General features: G+C 37.1%; 1 protein-coding gene across 3 annotated transcripts in view; it reads left to right on the top strand.

Annotated features, from left to right (window-relative positions):
* Positions 1 to 21,827, top strand: part of LOC150091097 (uncharacterized) — a 238,628-nt gene that overhangs the window by 184,610 nt on the left and 32,191 nt on the right. For all 3 annotated transcript variants that reach the window (XM_090381847.1, XM_090381838.1, XM_090381829.1), the window contains exon 5: positions 6,071 to 6,224. In XM_090381847.1, coding sequence (XP_090237973.1) covers positions 6,071 to 6,224 — 154 coding nt within the window. The remainder of the gene's footprint in view (positions 1 to 6,070; positions 6,225 to 21,827) is intronic.

The following is a 21,827-nucleotide window of genomic DNA, read 5'->3' as shown; positions in this document are numbered from 1 at the left end:
GTCAGAAAGAAAGGTGAATATTTCATTGGGGTTGGTGGAATAAATAACTCAGTCTAAAATTATGGAGTGAGATATTTCTAGGGATATTTTTAACCAGTGTGACAACGATCGTTTTTGGATAAAAGTGCATTATAATAAATATTCATTTATTGCAAATACAGCAAGCCCATCACAGCACATGGCTAGGGGCAGGTAATAATACAAGGGAAATAACATAAAATAATCGAATACATAGCAGATTTCATATAAACGTTAACGATGATTAGGAATTATACTTATGAATTAAAAAAAGAATTTGCAGAACAGGACATTTGGCTTTCAGTTGCAGTTACTGGGTTGGAAGCAGGCTTCTGATTTTATTTCTCCTCATTTTATCGGATATCTGACTCATGTAGGCTTCGGAGTTGAGTAACCTGTTGCAATCAATGTTGTGATGATTTATGAGGTGAAGGGGAGTATTGGGGAACATTCTGTCCATTTATTTGAGCCTGGAGAGGTTGGATTTTAATTGCTGGTTCTTGAACTTTCCCTGTTGGGAGCAGCTATTATATCGGCTAAGTTTGGTGAATCGCATGCAGAAGTAATTAACTTTGCATACGGGAAATGATCATTTATCCGGAAAGCCATAAACACATTCATTCCAGAGAGGAAGTTCTGCAAAAGAAAAATGCCAAAATGGATTTCAAAAGAAAATAGTATGGGACATTTATAGACTGTTCAGTGACACCAAATCGTGTCATAATTACAACAATATGTGAAACACGCCAATGAATGAGATAAAGAAAGATGAACGTGAAAAAATAACTAGCAAATAAAGCTGAGAATGGAGATGAGGACTTCTACAGGTATGCGAATACAAGAAAGGAGTTAATTAATCGGACGTGCCACTTACAAGATCCAAGCTGTGGAATCATAGACAATCCAGCCGAAATGGAAAATGAGTTGAAAATACGTTAAAAAAAGGAAAAATAATGATCTCTAAAAATTCTCTATCAGACAAAAAAAAAACCTGATGAGTTGGTGATTAAGTCCCAGTAGAGGACTGTGTACATCTAGTTACCTAAAATGGCGGAATGTGAGTGCATCAAAGAGTTAGTAATGTTAACGAGATCATCACCGAAGTCTGTGATTTGGATTGGGAAGTTTGTAACGTTTTGAGTCTTTTGACTAATAATGCTTTTCATCTGGTGGGGCAGAAACCTAAGAGTAACTTAAAGATTGATGGGAGGAAGTAAACTTGGTTCAGGACGTTAAAAATTTTGGGGTTACAACAGACGTGCATTGTAGGCAGGAAGGGCCATAGTTTACTATCAATGATTTATGGACAGTTTTATGTAGGGAGAAGGAAGTCATTCCTGTATATATGATCGATGATAAAATCGTTCATGGTGCAGCCTGCAAGTCTGAGATCTAACTTATGAACAAAAGTGACGGTAATTTATGGCGTGATCATCATGCGAATAGTGACATGATAAAGACAGTTCAGGGTGCTGTCTGTGATCAACATCAAAATTACTCTAATGACAATTCATGTAACGATAATTCGTTTCAGAAGGAAGTTTGTGGTGCTGTCTATGATCCAAGAGGATTAAATAAGTTAGGAACTAATAAATCAATATACCAAATGCAGTTCATGATTCACGAGGATTTACCAAGTTGAGACCAAATAAGTTAATGGCAATTTATGGTGCTGCCTTGATGCGTGGTCCATAGTGTCGCCTACCAAGTTGAAAACATGCATTTGATTTCTGTCATTGACTTGCTGACCCATGCTGTTAGATGCAGTAGGGTGGGATCTTGTTGACTCTAATAAACATGTAAATTTAGTTTACTGAATACATCAATTATGAATTATTCCTATTTGCGAATTCTATTAATCAAGGCAGAAATTTTAAATACTCTTTATTCTCCACTACGACAGCTATGTCAGAGTACTTTGCATTTAATCACTTCAACAATTAATAAAATCACTAACTGTATTTAGCAGCTTGAACTGAAACGCGTGTGCTGTGCACTTTCTCTCTTGACCAGTCGGTGAAGACAAAGTGCACAGCATGCGTTTGAGAGAGTGCAGTTAATTCTGAAACTTATTTCGGGTTAAAGCACTACTTATTTATTGTACGCATAGTCTTGAGAGGAGGTAGTGGGCTTCCTGAGGGAGGTGCTTTTTGAATGAGGTAAAAGGAAAGACGATGGAGTAATGGAACACAAATAACAAATAATGCGTGTTCAATCGATTTACTCGATGAGCGCCTTAAAGCTCCTCATGTCATTTCGTCATGCATTTAAAAAGCAACCACTTCAGCACGGGTTTCCCTTTGTAAGTCTTCCAGATGAATGCGAAAGATGATTACTTCATTAAAATGAAGTAATGTTTAACATTACTTCATTTTACCTTCATTGACATATGAAATCACGGAGAAGCTATTAAAGTACGAAAATCTGCAAAGAAAATGGTAACTTTGTGCTATTATAAAGCAAGATAACGGTTGATTGCATTCTCAGTATTCAAGTTTATAATCCTTCAATTATGTTGAGCCTGTGTGACCTGGTATTATCAGCTACTTTCGGAGATTGACCAAAGGTCGTAAGTCGTTCTGCTTTATTTTTTAAAGGCGTTGGAGCTTTCCGCTCAATCCATTTGCACATATTTTCTCTGTAGAAGTTTGTGTTCCTTGACTGACATATATTTTGTGCAGCTGAGAAACCAGGAACTACTCACGAGGGAAAATTCTACTTTCTCCACCAGAGATCGGCAACTACAGCCTCACTTGAAGAGGACTTTAGAACTTCCTCTAGTCAGCAACAGGAATGGAGTCCAAACCTCGCCAAATGAGTAGCAGACTAAAATGTATCCCGACTAAGCTATCATGGACTGTTCTGGTGGTCAGCATGTAGAATTCCGTACGTTGTGTATAAGAATTCGCAAAATGCGCTGCCCATTTTTAGACTAAGGGCCGTCCTATATACCACTTACCCGGAGGGAGGATAAATAGGAAATCAATATTTACGAGAAAATTTAACTGGTATATTTTAAAATCTTTTGTTCTGTTACCGTACTGAGGCGAATTCTCAAATGTGTTCCAAGTCTACAGTATGAGGATAATCAGATTAATTTCTAATAGGCAACCCTCTTAGCTTAGCTTTGATATGTTAAAAAAGATGAAAGTAGTACAATTCATCTTATTAACCCACTTCATGAGCAGGCTTCTGTTTGCATTAAGATTAATTTAAGCCATCTGCGCGTTCTGTAGAGTAAGTATGCTATTAGCAGGTGCTGGTCTGTCTCTTAATGTTTCTAGGATTCCATTAGCTATAAGGCAAGACTAATTACTTCGCTTTATCAAATGGGTTCACCGATACATTCCTGTAGAGATGTTACTTAGCTAAGAGAATTTCTCTCTTTTATTTTAAGACTGCATCGACACCCTTTTTCTGTTTCCTGTTCTCAATGTTTCATTCTCTTCTAATTAAGCCAAGCTAATGAGATCTACTCCCAAATACGAATATCATAACTTATTTCATTAAATATAGTATTATTCTTCTACCTCTACTAATTCCAGATTTTCCTCCTCGAGAAAATGTTGCAATCTCTGAAGAGACCGGATCAATGTGGCTGTGGTTAGAAGTATGGGTTAGTTGGCTGTTGACCACCGCAATTTTGCACTGTGACCGAAATCATTAGATACTTTTCTTTTATGCTGTTAAAAATTATAATCATTATAACACATACTTCAATACTATTCTTGATCTAAAGCTCAAAATTCACTTTTAAATTACGAATTTTATGGATGCTCACCGTTGTATTTAAAACAAAATAGAATTCTCGTCTTTGTAAATCCAAAATTTCGCCTGTTGTACTAGTAAAATACATCTGTTGCGACGAACTTGATATTTTTCGTTCCTTTTCCCTGAATGTTTTTTCCTTTTTACCTTTATTTAGGGTCACTAAGAAGTATATTACGCTGCTGTCAGTTAATGTTCAACATGAGAGTTGCAGTAAGATATTAGTACCACTCTCTTGTGTGTCAGCTTAGTCGGTACTATGCATTTCCACCTCACTCTTTCGGAGAAGTCTGGGTTTAATTCCTGTGTGTGACTGGGGGAATTCTTTAGTCCTGTTCAATAGGAGCTGTAATTAGCAAATCTCATGGGGGAAGGGGAGATTTCTTTCTTATCCCTCCCCGTGATACGATTGTGAGGTAATAATGTAATATCACTAAGAGATATTGCTTGGCCTTTCTTCTAAACCTGTTACAGACCATACCATAAATACACATTTTACTGTTGAGCTTCAGCCTCGCAGGTCTGTCTTTCTCAGCAGTCTGTACAACCTTATTTTATGTTCTCTTTACAATGACCGCCATGGATTTCCACTCGAATCCGTGGAGATCATTGGAAATCGCCAATTCGAATACCACCGATACTGGATAACTTAACTTTTTTCAAACATTTCTGAGTCAGCGAGTCCCGGACAAAGATAGAAATTTTCCCCATTGCGCAAACAGACCTAACTACACCCCACTTCACATATACGAGTATCTGGTTTTGATTTGACTTCTGTTTTTCTGGCACAAGAACAACTGAGGCTATAGTGCACCGGCATGTCTCATCTAAAGATGGAACGACAGTCCTCTGTACGTATTCTCGTTAATTCACTCTCTCATTCATTTTGTAAATGTGCTTCAATTACTTTTGATGAGTATTCAACAAAACAGAAATCTTTATTGTAATAATAATAGTAGATGCAAGACATTGCAATATTGCCCTTTACGGCAACCAGAGGATTAACAGTGATAATACAGTATATGAATAACAACAGTAGAGGAGATTTAATAAATCAAACATAAGGAAATACAGTACATACATGGAAGCATAAATGAAGTACAGTACAATTGTACATACAACACAATATAGGTGTTGTATATAATTGTACCAAATAATTTTATATTGCAATAATAAATAAAAAGAAATACATTTCCACCAAAACAGGTAAGATGCATATGCTTATATATCATTTGTCTACGTGGAGAGAGTGAATCCAACCACGTTAAAATGTTAGCAGAAGTATAAAGTTGTCAAATGTTACTTATTATACTGAATTTGTTAGTAAGCCTCCTTCGCAGATGATATTGTTGGCTTGAAATGGCATTAACATGAGCTTTGAGGATGATAATCAGGGACAGAAATATACAACTCAAAGATGTGGTGCCTGCACTCCCAGTTACAAGCGAAGTTAAGGTCAGCATCTAATGACTGGGCACGTGAGAGCACCTGAAAGGGCAGTAAGCTATAGGACAAGTGAAGATGGCTGAGATGCAAGCACAAAGTTGGAGTCGCTAAGATGGCTGAGGAACTTACCAAGAGCAGAAGAATGATGGTGCAGAAATCCGTCCAACGATCATTTTATCAGTCATGGTAAGATGTTTCACCCTAATCAGCGTGGAGAATTTGAATTTGTAGCAAAGTAACTATTGCAGTTATCCGTAACTATGAAAGAAGTTTGTTTGTTTATGGTCCATTTTAAGAGCCAAAATATAGTTTTACAAATTCAAGGAGTGTGTTGTTATTTGATGGAGTTATCGTAGCAAAATCATCGCGTGGAGCAATCAGTGTGAGGAACTTCATATCATCAGCATAACATAAAATGATATGCCGAAAAGGAAACTTTGTTACTAAGATTTGTGACAGCTAATATTTTTCTTAATTGTGTAATTCCCTCTCTTGACTGTAAAATATTTTCCTTTAATGCCTCCTTGGTAGTTTCTTTTGTAATCTCTGTTACTTTAGACGTTTGTGGGTAATTAACGACCTTAAAATTATAGTTGAATGGTTCTCTACTAATTGGGCAGGCAGAAAATTACTGGCATTAAACTTGTCAAACTTGCACCTCGGCTAGCTAGCAGAACGGTAATTTTTCAAGAAAATATCTTTAGTGGTTAAAATTTATAATAAGCATTACCAAAATTTGCGCCTCCTTAACTTGAAATGGCATAGGACTAAAATGAGCACTTAAGTAATTGTCTGCCACTACCCTCGTCCTAATAACAGTTTGCTTGATTACTTTCAGAGCTCGTTCACGTGCCAGTGTTGCCCTGGATACATAGGAAAGTATTGCGAGGAAATAGACGGCTGCTATGGAAACCCTTGCAAACATGGAGGATTCTGCGTTGACATAGCTGAAGGTTTGAGCGGAACTACCTATCAGTGTCTTTGTCCTCATGGTAAGCATTAACTGTACGAAACTATTTTATATTTCCTCTTTAGTAAATGGGATGTTTTAGTGAAGAAAAGTAAGAAAATAATTCTATGAAAAAGGTATTTATAAATATTCAAGTACTGTATGTAGTTTCCTCACTGAATCAACACAGGTTCTGGTTGCCTCAATTTTCTGTTATATCTAAGTACGTAAATAAAAACTTGTTTAAACTAAAACACCAGAGTATATATTTAAAAAGAAAAAATATACAAGTTATGTACATATTTAAAATTGGCAAAATTTTAAATATGTACATAAGTACAAAAAGATTTTTCCGACAAATCTGAAAAAATAACTTTCTCAAATATGTTCTTTCTAAAGAGCCTTATCAGCTTATCTAAATCCATTCTTATATATCAATCTTTTTAAAAAAATATCAACATAAGCATCGCATTTTAACCTCTAACTTACATTGCAAAGCAAACACTTGCCTTCTCAAATAGTTTCGATTTCCTTTTGGTATAACTCCATGTTTTAAGCAGTAATATAGATTTCGTTTGCATTAACTTCCTTTTCTTTCTCTTTTTCTTTCTTTTTCCGCTGCAGCAATAACTAAAATTTAAATAATTTATCCTACCTTCATATTTATTTATAAATTTCGAACCTCTTCTTTTTCAAAAGTAAATTTTTCTCTATACAAAAAGTAGTACAGTAATCCATAGCTATATAACATTCCTTTCCATTTTATGCTCTGTTTTTGTCCAATGTCTTGCGCTTTGCTTAAATTGCTTATTACCATTATAAAAACCTTTTTGTAATCATGTGAGTCTTTATTAACTTAATGCTTATATATAAATAATAGCTGTACCCATTGCTAAAATTTCGAAATTGGTAGCAGAGTTTTTCTCTAGCTGTCCTAAAGAAATATAGTCCGTGTTTGATCGTGAGCAGGTAAGCCAGTATGCGTTGAATCATTTCTTATTTCTGTAAAATAAAACTATTCTTTCTTTTAAGGTACGCAGTGTAAGTAGAAAAATTGGCCCGTTCTGTAAAATAAAACTATTCGGAATTTTTATATTTTGCCATGTTTCTGCACGCCTAGGAAGAAATATCTTCAATTTGAAACCAAATCAGTTAGGCCTATCGTAAGAAATGGCTACTGCTAGCTGTACCCGTTCCGAAAATTTCGCAATTGGTAGCAGACTGTGACATACTCTAAAGCCTTAAAGAACCTCAAAACAGAAAACAAATAAACTCAAAGTTGATAACGATAAAATGATGAATTCTGAACGTATTAACCATAACGAATGGCAATGAGTGCATGAGCTCGTCTGTGCAACATGGGGACATATAGTGAGCAGTGCTTCGAAAATCCTAACGATGAGTTATTTCTTTTAAGGCAGGCAATTTCGCAATTGGTAGCAGTTTTATTATTATTTTTGTTTTTTTCGGAACAAAGGACAGGATTGTGCGAATTATTAATCAGTTAAATAGTTAAAGTGCAAATTGTAATCAGAAAAAAATGCCTTATCAGCTTATACGACTGTCTGTTTAACGCTTAACATCTTCCTGTGGCTCCATCTATGAAGTGAATGTGAACTATTCTCGTTTGTTCTACAAAACTGGTCCGTTTCGTAAAATAAAACTGTTCGGAAATTTTTAAATTTTAGCAACTTTCTGCACACCTAGCAATGTCTTGTCTAACAATTCCAAATTTCATTAAAATCGTAAAATAGAAATCCACAATTATCATTCTTTTTTTCATACAAATTTTATGGAAATAAATTCATAGAAAAAATGTAGGAGACAGTAGAGTATTGTTAACTTATGTAAGACTCGTGAATGTGTTGTCGCTTGTGGATATAACCACACACACATAAGACTTTGAAAAATAGAGTATATGGGAGAAGAGTAATAAATGTTATAGTTGTAACTAAACATAAACCTCGAAAGTGTATTGAGTTCTATAAAGTTATAATCTTTATTTTCACTTTCCATTCGCAGAAAAAAAAAATTCAAACGCGCCTGAAATGTAACGCACTGCGTACGTTTGTTTTTTTTTTTTTGTTGTTGTCCGATTCAATCTTATATGTTACATGCATCTCATAACAGGCTCAGGTATATAATGATAGAAACATTGTTTCAAATGTATTCGAAATTGTTTAGGCTTATTGTAATGTGCTCTGGCTATAAAATGCTTATCATCTATGCTTTGTGTGCTAAAATTAACTCGTAATGTTTCTAAAGATTTTTTCACATACAGCTCAAGTGTAAGTTTTTCTCAAGATTATTCTGGTTTTATCATCCCACAAGAACATAAGCCGTCCTTAAAACACAACGCAATTTACAACAACAGTGATGCCTCTTAGTGTAAGCTGCTTTGATGTTAATCTAAACCCAGAAAATGAGATGCTTTCATAGGATACATTTTATATTACCTGATTTTACCTATTTTAATTATTCATTTTATTACGTTATCTGTTTTTGCCATTCAAAACAGCCAAATGCGCTAAATTTTCAAGCGGAAAAAACGCTAATAAAAGATTAATTTACCTTGTTTTTTTTTATCCCCAGAAAAGCTTTAAATGTAGATTTTTCATTTAGAAATGCTTTTTATGTGTTAGCCGCTTTTCTCACACTTGGGACAATCATGGTCTCTTGGAAACTTGCTGGTTCGGAATAAAAAGAGACAGAGTAAGTATAGGATTAACTTTAGGTATTAAGAACAATTGAAAAAATATTCACCAAGACAAGAATTCGGAAGGCAAGAAGACATTTGCGTGTTGCGATTTAAGAATTTTTCTTCTTTCTGCCGAGAAAAAGGCAGTATTCAGAAAGATGTGCTGAAAATGATCGGAAGAGATTTATCAGAATACAAGAGTGGGGACAAAAATGGGATCTTGGTAGGTGAGCGTTGCGACGCAGGCCTGGTTCGAGCCTGCACAACAGTCTCCACTTTCAGCTAGGGCATGCACTATAAAATGGACTTAGCTGTTTTTCGTTCGGATAACAAAGAACTGGTTATTTTGGTGGTGCTGGTAAAGCTAACTAGCATCCTTCTTACCGGTCAGTATCCCCAAATTAAGGATGTCAAAACCTGAACCTTCGGGTCATAATTCCGTTTAGGCAATTCAGAAGTTTAGGTGCAACTAATCGACAGTATACCTTAAAGTCATTGGGAACACCCTTCTAAGTAACGAAATGATTATTGAGAAACCATATTTTTGGCTGAGATTTTTTCCCAGAACACGTGTTCATAAATATCAACGGCCGAAATCAGTCCCTTGCAAGAAACCTTTGACTTAGTAGTCCCATTCTAACTTTCAATTGGGGTGAGCGCATATACTGAAACACTTAAAGTGGTGCAATGTGCGTCAATCACATAATCACCGTAAGGATGTTTGTGATTGCCCATTCTAATTCAGATCTCTACTTTTCATTCAGCCATCCTTAATGACGTAGGCTGTCATTAGCTAGGAAGGGGAGGGGATCTCAATTGTTTTGTGATGTAAAATTGGAAGAAATCAGTTGAGATGACGGGTTTTCTTTATAAATGCTCATCAAGAGTTAAAAAGCAACCCTTTAACAAGGTTATTTATAAGAAAGGATGCAATAAATACAACATATCTTGTAATTTTACCCCTTTTCTCTCGAACGTACGATCTCTATTCTGATTGACGTACATATTATGCAGATTTGTTTGAAGCAGTTTGTAAGCCTTTTAATATCATATCTTTTATCTTCAAATATTCTATTTTTCGATGACCATCTGGAATAAATTATTCATTATGTTAACAGTCGCGCATTGAGTAAGCTTTATTTGAAAACCATTTTGATTTATGCATATACTATGTTATTTACATTACATTCTAAATTTTGACAATCGTTTTAAGAATTTATCGTGCTATACAGTTTTATTATCACCTATGTGTTTAATTAAATCGGTATAGTTACCTTGCTATTATGTCTTTAATAAATAACCCAAAAAGTAGGTGGCCTCATAAGTAAAACGTTCAGGAACACCTCTACCTGTATGAAAAGCTCGAAGATAATTACAATCTTCTTTATCTTCGCCTTCTTCTCACGTTTATGTGGTTGGCATTCGAAGGTAGTTACAATACCTTTCTTTATCTTTAAAAAAAAAACCTTTTCAATTCATATGCTTGGTCAGTTACAAATGTGTTCTTGGTTCACCGTACTACCTTTATTAATCTGTGTCGAAGTAAAGGAATCGATACCGAATGGAATACTTCAAAGTTCACATTATTTTAACTTAATCAGAGCTTTCGCCCGTATCCGCATGCTTATTTTGTTTGTAGAAAGGTATGTCCAATAGCTGATTTGCATGTTGTGCCGGCCGAAAAATCCGAAATAACTCAAGGTGTTAGAAGAAGCATACTCTGTCTACCCGAGATTGCATCAGTACAATTCCAATTGAAGAGGACGTTAGAAATTCCTCCTGTCATTGATGGGAATCGAACAAGACCTCTTAAAACATTGCATTTCGTAATGATGTATCGCGGCACTGAGATGAAAATACACCACATCCAAAGACCTTTCCTCCCAAATGTAATTGGAAGAATAGCACTGAAGACGAAGAGCAGAAGAATCTCATCTAACAAATTAATGATAAGTAAAGTGTGTTTAGGGTCAAACGGCACCAGGGGTTTCCTCCATCTCTGGTAATTTTAATTGTCATGTGATACAGTACGCTGTAAAGGCCAGACATTTAAAAGTGTGTGGATCTTATGGTGTGTAATATTGTTCTTCTGGCCTATTAGCCGCTGGACCCCTGATGGGGCCCAACGTATCTCAGCTAAGAAGCCATGACAGTACTGACTGGTTTAGTTATTTTACAATAAATAAATTTCTCTTTGTATTTTGTAAGGTCACAGCAGCCGGAGGAGTTTAGAGTTTTATTGCAGCCTTTGTACCAGCGCAAATTCTAGGACCATATACGCAAATTTTCCAATAATTTTAGCAGTAATATTAATTAATTGGCATATAAGTACCAGCTTTTGTTACATAAAGTGATAATAAATGTCTGTTCTAGTTTGATCGATCAGGATAGCTCCTAAAATGACCGTCTCATTAAGTGTAATTATGGGCCTTCTAGTACCATATAACACTACTACCTACAGTGCCATTCGGATCCCATGTGGGCTACTAGCATAATCAAACTAAATTTGTTGATCATTAAGAGCAGGAAATCAGCGAATACTTGAAACTAATTAGATTCTTCTACTGTTCGTTTTCAGTGCTATTCTTCCTCTTACATTTATAAATTTAGCACAGGATTTTCATCCCTGAACAGCAATTTTGCTAGCAGGGTGTTCAGTTATGCAGTATATCATTTACATAATAACAAAAATGTCTAAAATAGCATATTATCAATACATAGGTTGTTAGACAAATATCCCTTCAAATATTGAGACGGTCAGGTGATACTGAGAGAAAGTTTATTCGATCTAACAAGCTCTTAAGTTATCAATGGCAGAGTCGCTGTAAATGGCCAACGGGAAGTTGGTCTGTAGTTGGATAAATTGATATATTTCCTGCAGCTTTGACGTCCCACATTTTCTGTTGGAACAAAAACTCCTGGGATCAATTTGAAAAGAATTACATTATTCCAATACGTTTTTTGAGAATATGTTTAAATATCTAACGTTTGGAAGTCTGTGAAATAATTAAACTATTACATAACTTTTAGTAAGAGGAGTATAATTATTCTAGTGACTTATGCCAGGTTTTTCAGGCCGCACAACATGCAAATCTGTCCACTATTTTCACCACCGTTTAACGCGTGTCAAAGAAATAAAAGCATACTTTACAAGTATCTTTTTTATCTTCACCACACGAAGTTATTAAACGATATTTTATAGTTAAGAATAGATTTGTAACGCACAAAAACTCAATAAGGGTTATAATGTCTAGATCAACTGACATTTCACTAAACGATGTCATGAGTTTAAATTTTTAGATTTGTGAGACGGTTAAAGTAATGTCCACCACATTACTTAAAGTAAAAATAGTATAGTTGATCGTCTCGTAATATGTATATCTGAAAAAATCAGAGCTACGGCGTGCTGCAGCAGAGCTGCTGTGGTCATGTCCAGTCGTTGCGTCGCACGTGGGAGAAAGAGTCCCGTCCAGAGAGATCATTGACTAGTAGAGTCCACATATAGATGGTGACGGATCGTCTATCCTTTGCGATGGAGGTTCAATCCTGGGAGACAGAGAGATCGATCCCACCATAACGGTCAGTCTGGTTCAGTTTGGATGCTCATGTGCAGGGAGCCCTGGGATAACGGCGTGCATAATTGATTGCAATTTGTGTTCTCCTTCTTGCAAATAAGTCTTGTGCAAATTTAGTGAGCGCACTATCTCATCGAAGCTGTCCAGGAGATGGTGTTCCCGGTCCTGAGGTAAGTAAGTTAGTCTAGTGATTAGGATTCCACGTAGGTCGTCGTACAGTGGTCATTGGTGCATCAAATGTTGCCAGCTCTCGTGTTCCCCGCATGGACAGTGTGGGTCCTCCAGGAGCCCAAAGGCTGCAAGTTTTTCATTGAAAGGTCCGCGACCGGTGAAGGAGGTAAGTGAAGTGCAGTCCTGAGTGGAGCCAAGGCGGTGATTTAGGGTAAACTTTGTGTATGTCCGGAAGAAATTTCCTTGTCACTTCTCCTTTGGTACTGTTTGTCCATTGGGTTTGCCATTCTTGCTTCAGATGCCATAATCGGGTCTTTTCGGTCTTTCTATCATTCATAGGTTCGATGGTGTACCCCATAAATGTGACGGGCATCCCTTTAGACAGGTAGTATGACAGGCCACACCTAACAATCTCCAGGTCCAGCGGGAGAACCTCCCGCCAGCACCTGGAGCGTCTACGTACTGACAGTCCTGCATGCGCGGGTTATTGTTAGAATGATTGATCTCTGTATTGAATCAAGAATTCTTTTATTTACGGCCATGGCTGTCTTGTGGAACCAGATTGGAACAGCATATGAGATTGCTGGTATAAATGTAGCCTTATAGTAGAGAGAGAGAGAGAGAGAGAGAGAGAGAGAGAGAGAGAGAGAGAGAGGGTTCGCTTTTTCAGGCCCCAGTCGCGCCTTGTAACACGGGCGACCAGTGCAGAGTAGTTTCTAATTTTTATTCTTAGTTGCTTGAGGCGAGGTTGAAAGGAAAGATTGTTGTCAAGGATGATACCTAAATATTTCATTTGAGTGGTGGTAAACATTATCGTTTTACCTTTTATTTTAATTTGCGGAGGTCTTCTGATATTTAATGATCCTTTGAGAAGGATCGTCGTTGTTTTTATCGGTTCAATTTGTAGGAAGTTTTCTTCCGCCCATTGTTGTAGGATCTCTAGGGCATGGTTTGCCTGTATCTCCAGTTGTGCTCTGGAGTCTGCCGCCACCATCAGTGAAGGTCATCTGCGAAGGCTTGACACTTTACTTCCCCCAAGTTGGTGTCAAGGAAATCGTCAAAGACTATATTCCAAAGCAGGGAACCAAGAACTTCAATTCTTCTTTGGGACAGGTATGCTTTAATAGTATTGTAAAGGTTTATGGGAGCATGCGCTTTGCCGAGTCTGCCAATGACGCTCGGCCAACAGAGGGAGTCGAGCGCCCCATTAAAATCCACAGCAATCACCAGAAAGTATTTACTTTGGCATGCATTGGCAGTATTTATAAGTTTCATGGTGTCCATTAGAGGGAAGAGAGTAGTGTATAGTGGAGATAGTGTATAGTGTGTCTAATGGGACCAGGTTTTCCCCCATCTCCGCGTTGCTTTCATTGTAGGTGTAACAGTTCACTGTAAAGGCCAGAGATTTAAAAGTGTATGGATTTTGTAAGTGTAGTGTTGTGTATCGTTGTTCTTCTGGCCATTTAGCCGCTAGACTGGGGGCCCAACGTTGTCCACACTATGCCTCGTGGAGGCAGACCAGGTACACCAGTATTTAGATATTTGCTGTAGCAGGTCCTAATTTCCTGAGATTTCAGTGCCTAGGACCTAAAAAAAAAATAATAATAATTCTCGCTCGGTGGGGCTTAAGAAAATTGAGTAGAAAAGCCAAATGAGATTAGTGTGAACGCAATTAAATTTTCCAACTTATGTGGGGTATACGCTAGCGTATTAGGTAGAGTGTGGGAGAAGAAGGAAGGCTGGGGACGATAGAGAAGGCGACCCCCATGCCCCACCAGGCGAAGAGAGGAGAGGGGAGGAGACAGAAAAGACCGTTCCCTCCCCCGGTGGGGAGAGGGGGAAGAAAGAAAGGACCACGCGATTAATGGGGTGAGGCGCTAAAAGATTAGAGACCAAGGAGTGATGCGCAATTTTGAATATTTAGATTTTGTTGTGTGGTGCATTCACTGTGTGCCCAACCGGAGAGAGAGAGTGGCAAAAATCACCGTCAAATTCAACGAGGGAAATGCCTGAAACGTCTCCACCAAGACCATCAGGCGATCATTAGCCGCAATAGGTTACGGGAGCCGCCAGAGTCCCGTTGCTAATACCATGACACAGGACTCTACGCCTCAACTGGGCGAAAGAACATTGGCACTGGACCTTGGATGATTGGAGACGGGTCTCCTGGTCCGATGAGTTCCGTTTCCAGTTATTTCGAGCGGACGGGAGGGTGCGTATCTGTCGGAAACGCACGAAGCTATGCACATGTCATGTCAACAAGGAACTGTTTAGGCAGGTGGGCGGTAGGTAATGCTCTGGGGCGTTTTCAACTGGCACACAATGGGACCTCTGTTACGTGTCCATCCTTGCAGCCCTTCATGGTCATCGTGTACCCACAAGGCAATGACTCTTCCAGCAGGACCATGCGCCTCCCCACAGAGCCGTGGTGACTAGAACATTGTTCGAAGAGCATTTCGCAGGTTTTACCACAATGGAACGGCCTCCCTGTTCACCGGACATTAATCCTTTGGAGGGGATGCTGTGGAAAGGTCCGTTCGAACTTTGGATCCCCCATCCAGGAATTCGACGGAACTATGGACAGCGTTGCAGCAAGCATAGATGTAAACACCTGTGGAACACTTTCGTGAACTAGTGGACTCAATTCCACGCCGCGTGATTGCCCTTATCAGGGCGAACGTTGGTCCTACTAGGTAGGTATCCCAAGATTTCTGTTCGCTCAGTGTAATACAGCAAAACTTCCTAAATGCCCTTCAGTAGGATTCGAATTCACGACCTTTCAATTAGGAAGCAAACACGTTACGTTGGCTGCTTTTGGACTGCACGCACATTTCCTATTAATATTGTAAAGCTTCGGGAGATTGTGCCACGAAAGAGCAGATTTCACTCCTTGCCAAGTTAAAAAATTATTTATTTTTATTTATTTTTTTTTTTTATCCGCGTGATTAATTCCCCTGTTTCTAAATATCGGAACACGTTCTTAGGGAAGAAAGTTTGCTAATAACATCTACAATAATTCTAACATTTTTGAACAAATAACTTGGAAATCATAAATGAGTCACGCAGACAATATTTGTATTTAACGCTGAAACATTCGTCCCTAAACCAAATACATTAATTAGAAACTGATATTTTTCTACTTTTTTGTTTCATTTATTTCTGCATAGGTAGGAAAAGAAAACTTACACTATGTGGGGGGGAGAGAGATAGTAAATTTAGCTTATTAATTTATCGTAAACTGTCACTTTATTTTGATTTTCTGCGCAGCTGTTGTAATGAACACTGATGTCGTATTATCTACTCGCATTTTTCAACAATCTAACATTACTTAATTTTCATTCTGATTAATGTTTTTCTCTTTTTTGACCTGCCATTTTCTGGAAACATTTATTCATTAGGATTATTTCCAAGTCACGTAGCTAGGAAGATTTGCATTGGCATGAACTAGGAAAATTGGCTTGCCTTTGCTGTTCACAGACAACTACTACATCATTCCAGTGATCATTAAGTGCATCGTGTTTTGCTTGATCACATATTATTATTTTCTAAAACAGTTTTTAATTCTTACTACTTCTCCACTTTAAGAAAATACCTGTCTAATTTATTTCAGGTATCTTACAAGTCAAACACATTTTAGATGACATTCTCTCCAGTCTTACTGCATATCTTCGCCATGCCTACGTCCTAATATGCAATAGAAAAATATGTTTCACTGGTAATTTCTCACATGGAAAGTAGATAGAGCATGTTATTCATCACAGCTGAAATATTTGGGTCTTTGTTATTAAAACTTTTTTTCTTTTCTTTCACTTAATGCAGTATATATAAAATTTTGAGTTTTCAATCATGGCATATTAAATAAATTTTTTTCTGTTTATACTCCGGCACGACAACCAAGTCAGTAGAGTTTACAATGAATATCATAAACTGTATAATACATTCAGTCGCTGTGCATTAGCTGCCACTTAACATGTTGGGCCTGCCTGAGGTCGAATAATACTTGCAGGATGTCTTGTAATTGCTCCAAGGAGGCTGTTCATGGATCCACCCATTTGCCCCTGTCCAACAAATGATCGATTGAGATAAGCTGTGGGGTGGTTGAGGGGCCAAGGAATGAAGTCTTACAAAACCATATTTGCACGCATCTTGTTGAAAGATGCAATTGTGGTGAACAACAGCAACATCGTTGTTCTTATATCAGGTGCCCCGAAGACACTGCAAATATTCTTTAGATGATGAAAACGCCGCCGCTAAATTGCAGTGTCTGCCCATCTTCAACACTGTACAAATAAGAAACGAGGTTCAGAACATTAGTTCAATCCACCTTGGTACACTGCGATTCTACAGAACTATGTATACTAGCTAGAAATGAGTGAATGTGACATGAGACAATAACCATCCCCCTCCCCTTCGAAATCAGTCGGCCCGGCTCTACGTGTCATGAACAGAACAACCAACTTGTCTGGCTCGTACGCCTCCCTATTACAACTATCTGAGCAGTTGAATATTTATTGTGTAGTTACGATAGTATATACAAAATATGATATCCCATCACAGCTAAAGATTTTACATGATTTATTAATAAGGTAGCATTGCCAATTAACATGAATACCTAATATTACAAAATAATACAAATATATCTTATTAAAAGTATGTTTTTTTCAGAAACTATGTACACTTACAAGAGAGACAAGCTGTTGCATGTGCATAGGTTCCAATTCATTAATTGCAGAGTCACTAAGCAGATTTCTTGCTTGCTTACGGTTGAAGCACCCTTTAGAAGATAGACTTGGTCACTTTCCATTAAGATTTGAACATGGCACAATTATGGAAGGATAGTCCTCCTATATAGCGTTTCAGATCGGCATTCAGGCCTTGTGCTGCCTGAAGCATTTGAGCAAGCAGGAATTTGTCTACAAAATGGAGAGGATTCAGATTTGATCAAATTTTGACCTACTTGTTTATTCGAGAAGGGCCAATGGACTATGAAATAAGGGATGTCTAAATCCTTTTTTGATGGTAGTGTTTTAGGAGGAGGGTAAGGTGTTCACCAAGATTCTCTCTGCAGGAGTTAAAGAGAAAATAATACCCATCAAGTTTCTTCTTTAAATGAAAATTTAGCAGAGCCTGAGAATTATGAGTCGATGGCGTGATGTGATCAGTTGTATTGCCATTTGAACAAGAGGAAAGATTTCGAACGTGTTTCTAAAGTATAAGAGCTAAAGTGAAGATGAAAGTCATTGCAGTTGCTTTATTCCTTTATGTGGAACACGAAACCATTATTTTGAGTGATATGGGTAACACTTCAGTGTGCCGAAAGAAGAACCCATGAAATCGGAAAATACACCACGTAACCCTCACCCGAGACCGACTGACTCAACCAAATCGTGACAAAAGCCGTTATACTCCCTCCTTTCGAAATCAGGCCTCTTCTACACTTTATGGAATAATCGCGATAGTAAGCACCGTGCTAACCGCGAGGGCAGGAACAGCTACTATGTAGTTATTGGAAAACAAAATTTTAGATAAATAACGAATAAAGGATTTCATTCTTACAAGAATTATTTCAGTGATGTTATCGAAACAAGTACTGGAAATGGATTAAAAACAACAGTACAAGCCCCCTTATAGAAATTATTGATATACTCCATTCTGTCTTATAATGCCAAACAACAAGAGGATGGATTCCATGGGACAAAGACCACAACGTTGTGATCTGAGGTACCTAGATGACAGCTAACGTTAACTTAAAGAGTTGTTGAGCGAAAGATCAAGCATTCGGATTGTCTAATATTGTAATAAGTACACTTATTATTTAGGAAAGATCATTACCGATAAGAAAAAAAAAGTTCTTTTTTATATGCCGGGACGATCACTAGGACATAGGGATTTAAAATTAATTTTGACAATAAATATAATCGTTACTTGTATTTAGCTGTCACGGGAGCTTTAACCAAGCTCCACTCAAATGCTTGTGCATTACTGCACTCTCCTGTGTGACCACTCATTTATGTCGGGCAGTCTCGTAATCGGCTAATTCAAAACAGTTTGAAAAATGGAAGCCAGCATGGGTTATAACAGTTAAAGTCACCAAGGAATGGATTTCATTGTGAGTGAAGTTATTGAAGAAAATTGTATTCAAAGGAAGAAAATAAAATTTTCGAGTTATTTGCGGAGTTTTTCTCTATTCTATAAAATTCATTTGAATTCTAAACAGGGCAAACGGATTTTTTGAGCTAGAGGAGACAAAAACAGAAAACTGAAGTTTTGACAACGAAGATCGGAGCGGACTTATGCAAGTATAGTGGTTCACATATGGTGAGTATGGGCTTGGCACACCCAGGGACCTGAGCTAAATATCATCATTCTTCTCTTTCTTGGTGATTCCCTTCTACTTCGGACTCCCTCTCTCCAGGTAACTCAGAAATTGTTTTTTGGCTGATGCAGCATAAGCCTCAAACTTCCTTGCACCATACGGTTAATAATAATATCCTTAAAATAGAAAAAACCATAAAGTATCAGTAGTCTATCATATCAACTTTTAACTGCCGGCCACCATCTTGGCAAGGTCTGGGCAATGAATCATAGAGTAATTAGGACTAACGAGAGGACAATAAATCGATGGCTTCCATCTGTTAAAGATATGGAGATAGCAGATCTGAGACACTGATTTGTGGGGTGAATTAGGGAGCTTGTCTTTTTCCATTGGTTTGATTGCCATAATTCACTGTAGTGCAGGCTGGGGAGGGACTTAAAGATGATATTATGAAATAATTAGAATTTAGATATTTTGGACCACTGGTTGCAGTTTCTGAGTAGTACCATGTGCCTGGCTGGCCTTGCATCCGCTTGTCCAATCATTATATATTTATTATTTTTTTGTGGAGTGTATGTAACTGACATACACTCGATTAAACCAATTGAAATGTTCTCATTTCACATCACGGCCATAAAAGAACATTCTATTTTATGATATAAAATTAACATCGATTGTTAACAGAAAATTTAGAATGCTGTTTTTCATTTTATAATAGCGAAAGACTGCCATACTACAATAGAATAGTTGAGTAAGTAGGAAATTTGTGGCAGCAATGGCTACTACAAATTTTCTACTTATGGAAGTTATTTAAAAGTTTTTAGTGTCGAAGTGGGAACCCAGTTAGAAAACGTGACACCAGCACATCTACAAAACCACTCGAGATATTCTCATTTCGCATCAGCGCCCTATTATTTATTATCCAGTTGAATCCAAGCGTGTTCATTAAAATTATTATGGCTAATTAACGATGCATGTTCTGGAAATTAAAAAGCGACTCGCTGTTGAGAGATTTCTAGTTATTCATAATAGCAGTAAAGTAAAAATGGAAGAGAAACTGAAATTTAGGATCAACACCGGTGTCAAGCCAGTTGTAATAGCTAGCGTACCATCGCAAAGTTTGCCGACATCGCATTATGGGTTATTTTTATCACTGTGTGGATAAAGAATGGAGCTGTTTTATGAATTTACAAAAAATCGGTTTTGAGAATTCGACTTTTCCCATCATTATTCATATAATACTCTTAAAAATCTTTCCTCGTGCACAGCCTGATACACTAAGATTATTGAACCACGCGAATTGCAGTATTTTATAAGTAGTGTAGTGTTATTCACATAAAGAGAACTTTTAAATCCCACCCCATCTCCTCTAACATATCAGGTTATCAAATGTTTGCTGCATAATTATTAATATTTTCACAATCCACAAACATTTTAGTAAGCGCGAGATAATTCTCTCAGGGCCGGATTTAGTTGTACACTATAACTTAGTGTCTGTTTTCTTTGTGAAGATAAAAAATGTATAATTACATATTTTGGAGCGTCTTCATACATAAACCCAATATTTAATGAGAAGGATTAAATAAGTTTTATTTAACAAAGCGTCGGGAGTTGTAAAGAAAATGTGATTTCCTTTATCTTATTAAATCATAAGAAAGAAAGAGATTAATCATATCCTTCAGGGGACACTTCTTTTGCTAGCTTCTTAAAAATCCAATACACTGACAAACGGTTGCACCAGTTTTTAGAAGTGTGTAGTTGTCAATGTTTTCGGTTTGGCTTTTCTGTTTGCTAGGATAAAACCGGAATAATTGAGAAAAGCCTTCACGTCCACTAGTCTCAGCACTGAGTAGAAGAAAGCAAGAAAAACTTCTAAAGTACCTTTCGCTGGATTCGAGCCACATGTATCAGATTCAGGCGTTATATTTGTTGACTACGTCAACGAATATAACGAATTTCAACATCTGTCGTGCTTTGTTGAAATTCTGTTCTTATATGAAGGAAAGTTGTATTTTCTGCCAACAAGGTTCTTAAATATATGATTGAATCCAAGCTTCGTTTCGCAGAGAACGTGTTAATTAATGTTGTATTATATTTTACAATAAAACAAGCAACTTCGTTGATATTCTTGTACACAGTATTTTCAAATAAAAATCATCGTTTCTATAAGTGCTTAATTTATGTCAGTGTTACTACTATTACGAACCTTATTGATTTCACCTTTTCAGAGGAAAGTTCAAAATAAAACTTTTAGATTAATAGTGGCTTTCTGAAATATATTTGATTTTAATGTAGCTCAATGGTTCTTGAAACGTTTCCATAGATTTTCGCTTACGTTTTCTTCCACCCGAAAGTTCTATTATCGGGTTATCTTACTTCGCTGTCATTGTACAACCAGCATATTTTGATTTATGGTACTTTTAAGACGTTATATAAAATATTAGGGATAGTTTTCCTAATTTTCCAATATCGGAATTCGTGTTCTCTTTCCTGATGAGAGTGGATATTCATCTGAAATACTTCATTATTTTGCATGTCCAACTTCTCATAAGGAGAAAAATCTGTCTGCCTTAGCCTGAAGGAAAATCATTGCATTCTGCCAGTGATCTATAATGAACCCCGTCTCGATGGAGTGTTCTTCTTTGACACAACCCTTCCTGATTTCCTTCATGCAATTTTAATTTCTTCATTTGTAAGACCAGCTACAGCTTGTAGGGGACTAGAGGAATTCACGATCTTCTTTGTAGCTTATTTCTCTTTCTCTCTCCTTTGGCAGCCAATGTACTAGCGTAACTGTTAACAGTGGTGGACTGTATTGAAATTATTAGAGATTAAAACATAATTGAAGTGCGGATCCCTGCAATTTAAATGTTTATACATCTTAAT

Source organism: Mastigoproctus giganteus, chromosome 1, assembly GCF_048544385.1.
Source record: "Mastigoproctus giganteus isolate SK-2022 chromosome 1, ASM4854438v1, whole genome shotgun sequence".
NCBI classification, from domain to species: domain Eukaryota; kingdom Metazoa; phylum Arthropoda; class Arachnida; order Uropygi; family Thelyphonidae; genus Mastigoproctus; species Mastigoproctus giganteus.
This window is presented reverse-complemented; position numbering and strand designations above follow the sequence as displayed.